At 45.9% G+C, this 15,788-nt stretch overlaps 1 protein-coding gene across 1 annotated transcript in view; it reads right to left on the bottom strand.

Annotated features, from left to right (window-relative positions):
• Positions 1-4,810: 4,810 nt before the first annotated feature.
• The window catches only part of LOC142486419 (zinc finger protein 92 homolog), a 47,915-nt gene continuing 36,937 nt past the window's right edge, over positions 4,811-15,788 (bottom strand). The window contains exons 6-7 of the mRNA XM_075585007.1: positions 11,653-11,779; positions 4,811-5,466 (exon numbers count right to left, since the gene is read on the bottom strand). Coding sequence (XP_075441122.1) covers positions 5,264-5,466; positions 11,653-11,779 — 330 coding nt within the window. The 3' untranslated portion in view covers positions 4,811-5,263. The remainder of the gene's footprint in view (positions 5,467-11,652; positions 11,780-15,788) is intronic.

Below are 15,788 nucleotides of genomic sequence, written 5' to 3'. Positions count from 1 at the left end.
CCTTTGGGTTAATCCCTCCTCACTCTAGGTAGGACAGGAAATTGACTTTTGCAGGTAGGCCATAAAGGCCCCTCCCTCTACCTGCACCTTAGTCTTTTTCCTGTCCTCACAGCTAGGAGTAGGATTTGTTATTTTCTAAGGGACTCACATAACTGCACCTTGTGCAGCGATCCAGGGATCTCAGCCTCTCTGCCCTGAAGCTCCGATCGACGCGTACTTTTGATGTGGATCCCTTTCTTGCGTGTAATAGGGTCTGGATTGTCTTGTCCGAACAACCTTTCAGCCTCAATGTTTCCCGCTCAATCGCCATGCCGTCAAGGCCCATTGTTTGGCGTTCGGATGACATATTGGCCCCTGTCACATCAGTCCTTTGCGATCTGGCATGTGCCATGGTGTATCCACTGCCATATTTACCAAGTGTGTGAACCAAGGCCTTCTTGGCCAGAATGGTGCCACCAATATCACTTCCGCTTGGTCTTCCCTGATTTTCCTGATTGTTTTCGGAATTAGGGGAATTGGGGGGAACAGGTATGCCAACTTGAAATCCCATTTGAAGCTGAGCGTATCTGTGCTTTTTGCGCTTGGATGAAACCGCCATGCACAGTAGTTCTTTACCTTGCGGTTCTGGTGTGTCGCCATGAGATCTATGTTTGGCTGACCCCATCGCTCTACCAGCTCTTGAAACACCTGTGGGTCTAATTCCCATTCTCCTGGGTGTATAATGTTGCGAAAGTCTGCTGTGACATTTTCGAGTCCTGGGATGTGTACGGCTGTAATTTCTGATAAGTGGCCCTCTGCCCAAGAGAGGATTTCTGCTGTGAGATTCATCAGCTTTTTGCTCCTGGTTTCCCCTTGTTTGGCTACAGTATATACTTTACAACCGACCGGTTGTCTGACTGTATCTTTATATTGCCATCTTTTATTTGGTCTTGGAAAGCTTCCAGGTCCCTTTGTACTGCTTTTAGTTCCAGAAGATTTGATGGAAGATGCTTTTCCTGGTTTGCCAGGTTCCTTGCGGGTATCTTCCCACCACTTTAATTCCTCTTTTGTGTGTGGGTGTAACAAGATTCTTTGTCTTGTATTTTTGTGGTTCCCGTTCCATTGTTGTAAAAAATTGTTTTGTAACGGTCTCATATGGAGCGCTGCCCATTTTATGACGCGAGTGTTCAAGCAAATTTTCCTAGAAGCTTCATGCATTCTTCTGCTGAAGTTCTGGTTGCTTTCCTGAGGTTCCTCGCTTGCAGTGCTATGCCTTGCCTTCTTGTGTCTGGCAACCTCACCTCTCCTTCTGCCGTGTCGAATTCCACCCCCAAAAACTTTAGCAGTTGAGTGGGTATTAGGTGACTCTTGTCTCTGTTTATTAACCAACCGTGTTGTTCCAAGAAGGTTATGACCTTCTCCTGGTCTTGTTCTAGTTTCTCCTGACTTTTTTATTTTACCAAGATGTCGTCCAGGTATGGGTATATTTCTACCCCTCTTTCTCTCATTTCTGCCACTAATGTGGCTAGAACTTTTGTAAATGTCCTTAGAGAGGTCGCCACACCGAATGGCAGTGCTGTGTACTGATAATGATGTTGGTTCACTGTGAACCTTAGGAATCTTTGGTGTCCCCTTGATATGGGCACATGTACACTACCGACACGCTTTATTACTCTGCGGCCAGATCCGCAAGCCGGGAGATTTCCCGGCTTGCTAGTGGCCGCCCCTCGGCGTGCCGCGCGTCATAGACGCGCGGTCACGCGTCTTCGGGAGCGTGCGCCCCCTGCACGCGCGTCCAGGGGCTCCCCGAGGGAGCCCTGGTGTCCCGCGATCGCGGGACAGCGGCAGGGGGTTCCGGGGGACCCGGCGGACCCGGCAGCGGTAGGGAGAGCGCCCCGATCGGAGGGCGCTCTTCCGCTGCTTCGGCGCGCGCCCGTCACTCTCGGGCGCGCGCCAGGCTACTGCTGCGGCCAAGAACGGGCAAATGCTCGAATAAACTTGGCCGCAGCAGTAGATAAGCATCCCTTAAGTCTATCAATACCATCCAGTCTCCTGGTTGTACCTCCTGAATGATCAGGTTCAAAGATACCATCTTGAATTTTCTTATTTTCAAGAAAGAATTTACCTTTCTTAGGTCTAGGATTGCTCTGTAATCTCCTGAAGGCTTTTGTACTATATTCTGGAATAAATTCCACCTCCTCTGTCTTTCCGAGGTACCTTCGTTATTACTTCTGCTTGTAGTAACTTTTTTAAAACTGAATTCATTTGCCTTCTTTTTGCCTTGGACTGTACACTTGTTGTTAGGCATATATTTCTTCTTGGCATTTCTTTGAACTCTATACTGTACCCCCGACGAATGGTTTCCAATACCCATTTGTCCTGTATTGTTTGGGACCATGTTGCAGAAAACTGCGTCAGTCTTCCTCCTACTGGCAACTACTGGGCCTTTGACCTTCATGTGAATTTGTTCTTGGCAAATGATCCTCTTCCTCTGGCGCCTCGAAAAAGCCGGTTCTGACTGCCTCTTCATGCTGTTTGCCTTGAAAACGATCTGCCAGGTCTATATGTTTTTGCCTCCTTGTACTGATTTCTATTAGACTGCTGGAAACCGAATCTTCTGTTCCTGTTTTCCTGGGGCAAAAAACTACTCTTACCTCCTGATGCTTTCGTTATTATCGCATCCAGCTTGTTGCCAAACAGGAATTCTCCTTCAAACGGTAATCCGCATAAGCTATTCTTTGATTCTGCGTCCGCCATCCATTACCTGAGCCATAACGCCCTTCTTGCTGATACAGCTAAGGCCATAGATTTAGCTGCTAATCTGACCGCATCCAAAAAGCCTCCGCTATGTAGTCTGTCGCCCATTTTACTTCAGACAGCGCCTTTAGGACAGAACTTCTTTTTACACCCTTGTCTAGTGCCTCCTCTATGTTGGCAATCCAGACACGCATAGCCCTTGCTGCCGATGTAGTTGCTATGGCTGGCTTACAGGCTGTTCCCGCTGTGACGTATGCCTTTTTTAATACGTAATCCATTTTCCTATCCATAGTGTCCTTCAAGGTTGCAGATTCTTCTATTGGGATCGTGGTCTTTCTTACTACTCTGGATATAGCTGACATCCCAAGATTTGACCTCTTCCTGTGGAAACGGATACATTTTCCCAAATCTTTTAGGTGTAAATACTTTGGTGTCTGGCCGCGCCAGTTCTGATTGAATAAGGTCCTTGATAACCTGATGTATAGGAAAAACTCTACTTTTTTTCTGTCTTGACCCAAACAGTTTATCTTTCCTGTGGGTCAATTGTTCAGTATCTTGCAATTCTAAAGCCTGTCTCGTGGCTTTGATAAGCGGGTCCACCATTTCTACATCAAATTCAGATTCATCCTCCTGAATATCTTGATCTGATTAATCCAATTCACCTTCTGACACCTGAAAACATTCTATGTTTGATTCATCAGATGAAAAACTTTTTCTCTTATCCAAACTGGTTTGAGATCTTGACCTTTTCTGTGCAGGGTTAACTGCCTGTTGAACAGCAGCATCCACACTCTGCTTAACTGCCTCCTTCATTAGTACAAGGAAGGTGCTCATCTGCTCAATAGAATCCCCCGCTGCTGCCTTAAGACAATCTTCACACAGCTTCTTTCCTATCAGAGCTGGATTCTGCAGGGATTCCCCAGTACCCTTTGAAGATTCTGCATCCGGAAGGGTAACCACCGAGCTATTTTAATAAAAACAAAATAAATACTAAATATACACCCTAATGTATATAGATCCTCTCTTTCCCATGTAGTACTAAAACTAAGGACTCACATAGTCTTTGGGAACTGAACCTTTAGGAGTCTCCATCTTAGATTCCATATCCAGCACTTAACTTGTCCCTGCTGAGCGTTCCATGCTGCAGTTTTCTTACACACACACACACACACACACACACACACACACACACACACACACACACACGTGTCCGTCGCTCCTATGATGTCACCACAGTGCTCGTGCACGGCTTGCGTGTCTGTGTACGCACCCGCCGGCCGGAACGTGACACGCGCGCGCCTGTGCGGTCGCGTGCACTGTTCCCTCTACCGCAGCGTTCCAGGCGCTAGTGCGGTCAATCTGAGCCTTTCGGCTCACAGCTGCGGCTGCTCCCCCCCCCCCCTTGTACCGGGGTCCTGGGGTTCTTCTACCGCAGCGTTCCAGGCGCTAGTGCCGTCAGTCTGAGCCTTCACACGGCTCGCAGATGCTCCCCCCCTCCCGCGTGTATGAGGTTCCTGGGGATTCCCCCGACTCCTGGGGGTCTCTGTCGTGCCACCCTCAGGGGCGCGTCGATCGGAGCTTCAGGGCAGAGAGGCTGAGATCCCTGGATCGCTGCACAAGGTGCAGTTATGTGAGTCCCTTAGAAAATAACAAATCCTACTCCTAGCTGTGAGGACAGGAAAAAGACTAAGGTGCAGGTAGAGGGAGGGGCCTTTATGGCCTACCTGCAAAAGTCAATTTCCTGTCCTACCTAGAGTGAGGAGGGATTAACCCAAAGGTGCTCACTGCCAGGGTGACCAGGAAAAATTAATTACACATAAAACCAAAAAACAAAGGAATTCAGTTGCTACTTTGACTAGAAACCCAGATTTATTAAATCAAGTATTAGAGGATGAATCCAGTCCTGCTCATTCACCAACCAATGTTCAAATTACCAGGGATATTCAGAAACAAAATCAGAAAAAAGAAGCACCATATTTTGTTACAAAATTTAATAGTTCTCATAACAAAATAAAATACATTTTAAACAAACATTGGCATATCTTATGTATGGACCCAATATTGTCTAAATTTCTGGCAAGTAAACCCCCTATTGTTTTCACAAAATCAAACAATTTAAAAACTTTATTGGCTCCTAGTCTTCTAAAAGGTACAACATCCAATAAGAAAAAAGATCTAAGAGATGTGTTAGGTATTAAAGGGAATTACAGGTGTAATAAATGTAAAATTGTTCAAAAATGTTGACGCAGAATTGTTTTACAGTAAATCACATATGACAGATCATCAGTATGAGATCAATACCTAGGAAACACAGAAGAATTCTGCTGCCAGTGCTCAAGGGCCAACAAGCGTACAGTAGAATATCTTATTCTTACAGTAGGTCATGATGACACACGTCTGCAGCATATAAATGACACTCTAATCAAGCGTATTAAGCGGACCCAGTGGAGCAGGCTGGGGGAAGGGGTAAGGTGAGGCGACACTAAGAGTCGCCGACCATCCAAAGAACAGCCAGGCTGACGCTAAGTCACCCATCATCCACTCTGCCAATGAAGATACCTGCTGTCACGCTGCTTGATCCGGTGTAACCGATGAGATGAGGGTGAACCACCGTTGAGTGAATGCCTGCAGAGATGTGTGTCCTGGGATCCACGTGCAACCAGCAATAGTAACCGGAACAGCCAAACGAAGAAGCGGTGCACTGAGGTAAGTATGGAACCACACGCAGCTCTAACAAAAAACGACTAATTTATTGAAAAAAAGGGAACAAACATCACGAAGCTAGGAACCTCTGACGCGTTTCATCCCGCAAGGGACTTTGTCAAAGAGTGGTGAACTATCTCATATACCTCTATATACCACCGGCTTGACTGTGATAGGTCAGTAATAAATTGGTTAAGGACGGCAACTCCTATATGCAGCTGCAAGTTAATTAATGAGATTGATGTTCCATCTATACAAGCATAGTGGTGTATAAAAGGGGGAGAGAGGGATAATAACATACAAGTGTATACATAATACATATAACAACAAATATTAATAAACAACTTATTGCAAAACTACTGAAAAATAGTATAAACAGTAGTAGCAAGAGATAATATGAAACCAACATTTAAGCAACATAGATGAAAACAAGGAATAGATTAAATCAAACAGATAAGAGACAGGTTAAAAAATATATAATAGATAATAAAGTCAATAAATAATAATAACTAAATTACAATAAACACTATTAAAAAATATATATTATAATCACTAATTATAGATAGATAATTATAATAATCATAAATATTAACCTGTCTATATCAACATATAGGGACATTTCACAGCACACCACAGAGGAGGCAGAGGTGTAGTTGTAGCTCCCCATCCGGACATGGAAGGCGAGACCCCCTACTACTATACACCACACTGCCCCCCTCCTTGCTTTTACTTCCCCACAGAAGCCTTTGGTTTCTGTTTTTATAGGTTTATTTTCATGTTTTTTATTAAAATTAGTTTTTTATCCTCCAGACCATAGTGTCTTTCATTTGTTGTTTAAACCCATCTTCAGCTTCAGCTACACCAGGAATAGAAGTGCAAAGAAACCGCTAGGAGTGTGTACTCACACTGGCCCGTGTGAGTAGTGTGTTATATATACACTTTGTATCTTTGTCCCCACCCCTCCATCACCATCTGCTACCAATTGGGTAATATCACTTAATGGGCAGAAACAAGATACCAAGATAGGAACACACTAACATTAGCCCGTGTGAGTGCTAGATTATACCATTTTATTTCAGTGGCTTACAAATACCCCATCCACCCCTCATTGAAGTCTCTATATACGTATGACTTAATCCTATCCTCTTTTTTTGTTTATATGAGAGGAAATCCCCCTGGAGCGGAACATTGAACCAACGAAGTAAGCAGAACATACAACAAGAAGAAGAACTCACACCGCGGGGAGAAAAGCATCATCGCAAGATCAACTGGATTCCCAAAGAAACCTTGAAGCGACTGAGCTTACACAAGGCCGTGTAAGTTATATATTATTATTTTTACCCTTCCACCCACACATACACATTTATGTATGTTCACCCCTTAAAATTGGACATCAGCCACCTGAGCCATTACGCTTGCTCAGGGTATAACCGCTACATTTTATTAAGTGTCAATTATTAGATCTATTACACTGCCTGTTTCCCACAACTGTGCTCCCCCATCCTTTTTGTATTCATTGCCTATAAGGGTCCTGGATAGATCCTGCCGGGGTTCCGAGTCACAGGAGGACATCATTTGAAAACCACTCTCAGGCAGTATCATACCCCCCTACTCTTACATTTCCGTATATCCGACAAGCTCCACAGAGATAGCCCCCGGGTATCTCTCCAAACAGGTTTTGATTGGAGGAAGATATTCTCCCACCAATGGAATTGAGCAAAGGTTAGGTATAGGGACCCCTGTCTATAAAGATGCGTGTAACCCTCATTCCCGTGTTGTTGTTGAATCCTGTGAAGATCTAATCCTGAGGAATAAACTGCTACCTGTGTGACCTGGTATTTCGTTCCTGTGATTTTTGTGTGTTTTTATCCCGTGTTATTCGTTTTACTGTGTGTGTTAGTCTAAAAAGAAATAAACTTACAGGTTTATTTTATCGCTGTCTTGCTACAAATCGGTTGCCAGTAACCTATTGACGAGGCGTTGGAAGGTAACTAGAAATTCATATAAGCCACTCGGAGTGATGGAAGCTGACTTGTACCGCGCCTCCTGGGTCAGTGGGATTTGCGAGTACCCCCTGGACAAATCCATGGTAGTCCGATACATTGCCCCCATGAGCTAATCTAGCAGCTCTGTCTGCCCTTCACAAAATCAGTTTGGTGTGGGTGTAATCACCTCAGGGAGAAGATGTTGAAGTCTATCTGCTAGAATTTTGGTTACTATTTTGTAGTCAAGATTGAGGAGGGAAATTGGTTAGTAAGAAGCCAGCTCTTACGAGTCTTTATATTTTTTTGGGATTCATTTGATTACCACTGAACCAAAACCCAGGGGGCTTTTTCCTAGTGACATTATTCAAATTATATACCTGTAACAGACATGCTCACCACAAACTGGGACAGGACCGCGGGTCTGAGGTGGGGATGTGTATACACCGACCTTAGACAACAAAGCCAGTTCTGGATTGCGCAGTTTGTAGTCAATCGTAGCCTGTTCAGGGTTGGAGAAAGCAGGGTAATCCATGGACAAGCCGGGGGAACAGTTGGAGACATCAGAGTAGTTGATATCCAGGCTGGGGTTCGGCAACTGGTAGGCTGGTGTAAAGCGCTTCAGCTTAGCAGCTGAATCGTGGGAATGGCCTCTGCCCGAGGAGCGGCCCATGATTAAGGTCTTTGTAAGGGGTGAATGCAGCAGCTCCCAGGAACAAGGCTAGACTAGCACTGGGGATCCAGCGCTTCAGTACAGGAACTAGGAACAAGACCTCTGCCTGGGGTGAATGCAGCAGGTCTCAGGAAAAAGGCAAGGCAGGAGTGGATGTGGAAACACAGTTACATCCAAGTGAATCTTGGTTTATGCTCAGCAATGAGGGAAAGGGAGAGCCCAGTATAAGAACGGCAGATAGCCAATCCCAATACAGGGGTGTGTGAGAATTTCTCCAATGCCAGAGCAGAGAGACAGAGCTGCAGTGATTGCAAGCACAGGTGATAGTGCTTGCAGATCCAAGGGGAGGGCTGTCTGAGAGCTCACCAACTCTGCAGGAGTGAGCTCCAGCCAAACCCAGGAACGGATTCCTTACAGTACCTCTACCAGGTGTGGTGTTATTTCTATGGTCAGATGTTTAAAATATTTTGACGAGTAACCCTTAGGTCCTGGAGCTTTAAGTGTTTTAAGCCTTGTAATAGCTCTAGAGACTTCCTCTGTGGTGATGGAGATGTTTAGAATATCTTTTGAGTTCTGACAGCTAATGGAGTCTTAGATCTCTCCAGAATTAATCCTGCCGATCTAGGTTAATGTTTAGATGATTATATAGGTCTGCGTAGAATTTATGCAAGATGTCTGCTTTTTTTTGTTACAAGTATGCCTAGTCCCAGTCTGGTCTCAAGGCCGCTATATGACAGGTGGAGCGATTGTGGTACTAAGTTAGCAAGCATCTTCCCGGCTTTATTCCCGTAACGCATAAATCTTGCATTTCAATAATTTTGATTCAGCAGTTCTCTCATGTAATAGTATATCAAGCGCACTTTTTTAACCAAATACACATTTATGTTATGAGGAGTCAGTGATTCTTTGACTTTGGAGTAAGTTTCAGTTAACTTGTAGTTACAATAGAGATATTTTCCATTGTTTTTTTTCTCTGGTAAGAGACGTACAATATTATGTCCCCTCTTTGGACTACTAAGCAGTTTCCCAAAACAATAAAAGGGTCCCCTATATGTTCTGCGTTATTGTCTTTGAATTGTGCCCATTTATTATGAACTGCTGCTCAAAAGCTGCCCTGAGCTTACAATTTGGAGGGGAACGACCATGTTCTCGGGACCATCGTATCAGGGTCCAACTGTATTTGGAGCCCTACTGGGGTGTGGTCTGATATACAGGCTTGTAAATCTTAGCTTTGGATAATTTCTGGAAAAGAGGGTCGAGACCAACAGGTAATCAATGTGTGACATAATTATGCGCACATGAAACAGAGGTATAATCCCTCTGCAATGGGTAGAGAAGTCTCCAGGATCTACAAGATTCAATTATTTTTTTAAGAAATGTAATATCTGAATGGCTTGCGATCTTATATTATGCCAATCTGGCAGTGACACGTTTAAGGGGCCAGTCCCTCCTAGAACCAAGGTGTACTAATAGCAGCGACCGGTTTAAGGTGTCCGTCTCTCCTTGGACCAAAGTGTAATAAGGGCAGTGACCCGTTTAAAGGGTCAGTCCCCTTGATACGATGATAAACATTGTGAATCGAGCCTTGGGAGAGGATACCAGAGGTAAAGCCAACCTGTATCCCCATTCCCTTTATCGGCTCAACAATATGGACAAGGTGGAATAAGGGTACACAAAACACTTGATTGACAAACATGTCCCCCCACTGAGAGGCTTTGAGGAAATTCAATTTGGAATTATTTTACAAAGGAACTGAAGCAGCCAAATATTTTCTTTTAGTTCAATTAGATAGTTTAAGGAAGCAAATTTGTTTTTAAAAGGCTTTACAAAAGAGTGTTTTTTGTCTGGCAGTGCGGGATTGTACACTGAACCTTTAGAGCGCCCGTATGATGGATCAGGTACTCCATGGGCACATATCCTCCATGCCAGCAAATTAATTAAAATATGTCAATCTCTTGGTTTAATGTATTCAGCAAAAAACATCTATTAATATTTTGGTCTTAGATTGGACTGCAGCTCTAGGAATTAAAGCAGCAAAACGTGAAAAATCCTATATATTTTTAAAATTATTATTTGAACTAAAACCAGTTCTGTAGTATTAGATAAACACTGACTACATTTTAAAAAAAACTTGTAATGCCATTTTTAATGATTTTATTGAATGTACTGATCATCCTTTGGTTGCTACAGCAACCATTTATTTTGTCATATCCACTTCCACTTTTGATTCAGGCTCTCACTGTAAGGATCCGCGCTGAGGGTACACCCGCTTCCAGCGCCTCCTTACCTTTGATCTGTGCCGCCCAGGCTCCCCGGCGGTGTCCCTCACTCCTTGCGGCCCCCTCCACGGCTGCCCCCGCACTTACGGTCGCACGCGTCACCCTTACGGGCGCGCGCAGACTCAGGCCTCCATTTGCTGGCGCCGGGCGCCTGACTCCGCCTCCTCTGACGCGGCACGCGCATCACGCGCTTCCCTGCCCTGTCAGGTCCGCCCCCCAGGCCCTTCTCCCCTATCTGATCCTTCCCCGGGCCGCTCCTCCGCTCCTCCCCTTGCTCTGACAGGTCCCAGCTTCCCAGGCACTTCTCCCCTATCAGGTCCTCCCTCGGGACGCTGCCCCGTCCCTCCCCTCACTCTGATAGGGGAGAAGTGTCTTGCAGGCTGGGGCCAATCAGGTCCTCCTTCGGGCTGCTCCTCTGTCCCCCTTTCCTCTGATAGGTCCCAGCCCCCTATTTAGTCTCCCTTCACCATTTCCTCCTTGCTCTGCATAGCTTCTGTACCTTGGTGCTGTCTGCTGTTGCCTGGCCCCTTCTCACTTTCAGTTCCTGTTCCTGTCCCTGGATATTCTGCTGACCTCCCTGGATTTTGACCTTTGGCTTTGGACTTCGTTTACGCTGCTCTCTGGAACCCCTTGGATTTGGCTTTGGACTTTCTACCTTGCAGACTTCTATATCCCCTGGACACGGCTAACGGACAATCTACTACGCTGCTCTCTCCATCCCACGACCATTGGCTTACGGACTTTAACTTCCACCGCTGGAGTTGACAAGTACGGTACCTTATCTATTTTTTTACCTGGACCATCTACGCTACTTCCACACTCCGGCCGTGCCCCGTTTACTGTTAGGTGTGTGGTATTACTCCTTTCCACCTCAGTCCCGGGGTCTCGTCTGGCTTGTGGGCAGGCCGAGCGTTACACTCACCTTTTTGAGCTCTGCCCTTTGGCAATAAAGTATCATAATCAGATATGTTGCTTTGTTCTATAACAGCAAACTGTTTATTACTCTGAAATATCCAACAATAATGTGTTAAACTTCGCAATATGTTACATATCAGCAACAGCATTTCACAGACTGTAGCATAGTTAGAAGGCAGCCATTCAGTTAGGTACGCAATCATGATTTTACCAGATTTATAACAGGAGCACCAGTTTAGGCAAGAGTGCAGAATAATCCATCGTCACATACTTTACATATGAAATAAGAAAAATAAATAATAAAGGGTGTGTGGGGGGGGGGGGGGAAATGTAGTATTGCTGCTGTAAAGAAGTATTTGCTTACCCAGAGAGTTAAGGGTCTGGTAATTCTCCATCATCACGTCCCTATAAAGCAGCTTCTGCCCCTCTCCTAAATACCCCCACTCCGACTCCGAGAAGTACACAGCCACGTCATCAAACTTTATTGGTACCTAAAACACAGACAATTTCATAAATCGGGATACTCTTATTCCGGTTCAGAGATGTGTGTATATAAGACCAGGTCCCCAGTGGCCGCTGTGGTGTGCGCACCACACCACAGCCCTCTATGGAGCAGGCCCCAGTGGCCGTGTGTGTGTGGCATGCAAAGCGCGATGACACGTATGCTGGCAGGGAAGACAAGAATTTTGTTGTGCCGCAACGCGATCACGTGGACGGCAGGCAGGCAGCCAATGGAAGGGCAGATATGCCCCATCATCCCAGCACTCCCTAAAGACCGTGGCTTTTATCTGTGCAAACCCTTCACATATACCCCAACATTTTACTGCCTTCCTTACAGCCATGGTTTACCCCTCCCTATACTCTCACACAGACATCCTGTTGTCCTCCTGCATTGTTATACCCCTCCCTATAAAACCCGACATCCTGCTGCTCTCCTCAATGCATTGAATACCTCTCCCTATACACCCCAACATCCTGCTGTCCTCCTCAATACCATGGTACAATCCTCCTTATACATCCTACTGCTCTCCTCATTGCCTAGTTATACTATTCCCTATGCACCCCAAAATCCTCCTACCCTCTTCACTGCCATGCTAGACCCTACCCTATGCACTCTGACATCCTGCTGTCTCCTTACTGCATTTTTATAATCCTCCCTATACACCCAAAAATCATGCTGCCCTCCTCACTGCCATGCTATACCCCACCTTATACATCCCAGAATCCTGTTTAATGAGGGCTATAGCCTGGTAGTGAGGAGGGCAGCAGGATGTTGGGGTGCCTCACTGCCATGGTATAACCCTGCATAGACACCCCAACATTCTACTGCCCTACTCACTGACATTTTATTCCCATCCCTATACACCCCAACATCATGATCCCCTTTCCTCTGCCTTGTTATATCCCTCCCTATACACCCTGAAATCCTGCTGCCCTCCTCACCCTCCCCACACACTGCAACATCCTGCTGCCCTCCTCAATGCCCCCTCCCTATACATCCCAACATCATGCTGCTCTCCACTGCTTTGTTATACCCCTCCCTATACAACCCAACATCCTGATCCCCGTCCTCACTGCATTTTAAATCCCTCCCTATACAACCCAACCTGCTGATGCTTATTCACTGCATTGTTATTGAGACAGTACGTGGTAACCAGGCTCTCAAATAAAGGTTAAGCCCATTTTTTATAACCCCTGGCCACTATATATAGGGGTAAAAGAGAGTTAACTCTTGGGCCCAGTAACATTGTAACTTTCCAATGCATAACATAAAATATTTTTATTGCATGTGTTTATCTTTCCGGGCATGCCAGTGAGCAGGGATTGCTAGGGCATGAGTTTCAAGGCGGGGTTTGCAGAGGAATTCTTGTCAGAATGTGTCTACAGTGGTGGCCGCCTTTAACCTCCTGCGGCCGCCACCGCGGGATTTTTAAAAACGCGGGCAGATGCTGTGTTTTTTCGCTGTTTTCCGGCACCGCGGGCGCTTTCAATGTTAAGCCGCATTAGCGCTTGTCTGATGATGCGGCCGACGCGCGGAAAAGCCAGACACAAATTGAAAACATCCCCGCATTTTTACGGGTAAGTAGGAGGATAGGAGAGGCAGCAGCAGTAGGTAGTTGGGGTCCGGAATTGTCAGTTCCCCTAAAAATGTACCCGGGAATCATGGCCGATTTTCAGATACATGTAGGCACGATGTCCCAGCAATATCTCCCCTCGAAAACGCTTGCACGACTCACCGCTAGGGTTTCCTGCTTCAGCACAGCCCAGAAAGGTAAATGGGGCAAAGGGATGTAAAGTGTCCCTGTAACTATGAGGGGTCCCTATGTTAAGGGGTATACACAGTTACTGCTGAGGTAGCCCAGAACCTGTATTGGGTTTGTGGGTGCTCCAACCGTAGATAAGGTTGTGAGGGGACTCTCAGAGTCCAGTCATAGGCTGCGGTCCCAGTCAGCACTGTGGCAGGTGTGACCGGCAGGGGGGTTGGAGGGGGCGGCGCGTGCATAGCGCTAACCGCGATCAGCGGTCTTCCAGGGAGAGAGGGAGATTGTGACGGGAGGAGGCATGGTGGGAGTTTTGTGGGGGCGTGGCCATGACCTCACGCGGCTGGTACGCCCTCATTAAGTGAACCGCCGGCAGGGGCGTGGCCACGCCTCCGTCGCAAGTTCTAAACTCAATTTTATTGAGTTTAAAAAACCTTGCAGTACGGCACGGTGCACCTTCAGCGGGAAGGTGCGTACTGTGCCCAGCCCCATTGAGGGGCGGTGCTTATACGCACAGCGCGAGGTGTGCGCTGTAGCAGTTACTGGGACTGCAGCCTAAGGAGTGTGGGGAATAAAGGCTACATAATAAATACATCTTTCTATTCCTCATACCCAGGGGCTTAGGGATGTATTAAGGTATAGTTTATTGATACATTGTAATGTATTTTAATGAGCTGGGACTTTCGGAACTGATGTTCCAACAGACTGTCAGGGCTAACCCATAGGCGCCAGTAAGAATTCAAAGTAGCCAGAGATGCCAAAGGTTTGAAAGCCATTTGGGTAGCAGGGAAGGGCTCAAGTACCAGGTCCGGAGGACAATGGCACTCGTCCGGGCTGCCATTTCTTTTGCCAGACCTACTGTAGTGGAGCATAGGATATGATCGAAGAAGATACAAAAGAATTCTCCAGTAAGTTGCACTCTATGTTAGAATAGTAATGTATGTTTGGGACAACTATGGTCCTAGCAAATAGGATAAATTGCAATGGCCATCTATTGAGTAGGAATCAAAGAACCCAGTTAAAATAAAACAATAACATTTTAGTATTGTATTGTATGTCTTTATTTATATAGCGCCATTAATGTACATAGCGCTTCACAGTAGTAATACATGTGGTAATCAAATAAATAACAGAGCATGGGAATAAGTGCTTTAGACATAAAATTAACATTAAGGAAGAGGAGTCCCTGCCCCGAGGAGCTTACAGTCTAATTGGTAGGTAGGGAGAACGTACAGAGACCGTATGAGGGAGTTCTGGTAAGTGCGTCTGCAGGGGGCCAAACTTTGTGACCCATAGGCAGCGTGCTTGGGCTACTGGGTGAATGATCGTAGTTCCAAAAGTAATGTGGAAGGAGGTAGTAGGGCCAGGTTTGGGAGGAAGTACGAGGAGCTCTGTTTTAGCCATTGTGACATAGTCCAAAGATGTTAGGCAGCTTGCTGCCCCGTTTTAGGTCAGAAAGTGCAGGAATAGTTAAAAATGTTCCATTCCACAGCTTCACATTAACTCAGGCTGCTGGATGGAAAATCCAGACCACAGATTACAATGGGTCTAGTTCTCCCTCACCTGCTCTTCTAATCACTTGCACAGGTATTTAGAGCAGAGAGGTTTGCATTTCAGTCTCTCTCCTTAGAGCCTGAAGGCTGGGGGTGTCGCTGCTCCCCGGAATCCAGTTCGGGGTGGACGGCCCCTCCAAGTATCACAGTACCAGAGGATTTGCCTGGACACTTGGGACAGAGTTCCCACCACGAACAGATAAGACAAACAAATATGTATTGCTGTTTCTAAAAGACTATGCTGTATCTAGTGACCCTAAATGAGAGGGCATTGTTTTAAGCTGGGGAACCAGGTTAGTTGGCCCAGCAGCAGTTAGAGGTTGATTATGCTGTGTAGTTAGATCCCTGAAAGGGATAGGATTTTGTTTATATAATTTAGTTTCTTGTTACTTGAAATAACAGTGTGGGAAATACTATGACACTGATATAAGTGAACCGCTGAATGAAAATGTCTGAGTGCCTCTAACCTACACATGTTAAAGCTGCAGTACCTTACTTGGATGAAAATAAAGCAGGCAGAAGCCTGAGTTAAGCAACGTAATACTTTGCATGTTCCTGTTTGTTGTATAATTAACCCTAGAATACTGTGTTGGGAAGAACCCAGACAGACGTCAGCGCTACAAAAGAGGGGCGTTTGTCACACCATGTTGAGTTTAAAGCGGCGGAGGGCCATCCAGGATGATATA

Source organism: Ascaphus truei, unplaced genomic scaffold, assembly GCF_040206685.1.
Source record: "Ascaphus truei isolate aAscTru1 unplaced genomic scaffold, aAscTru1.hap1 HAP1_SCAFFOLD_855, whole genome shotgun sequence".
NCBI classification, from domain to species: Eukaryota; Metazoa; Chordata; class Amphibia; order Anura; family Ascaphidae; genus Ascaphus; species Ascaphus truei.
Note: the sequence above shows the minus strand (reverse complement) of the source record. Positions and strands in the feature narration are given on the sequence as shown.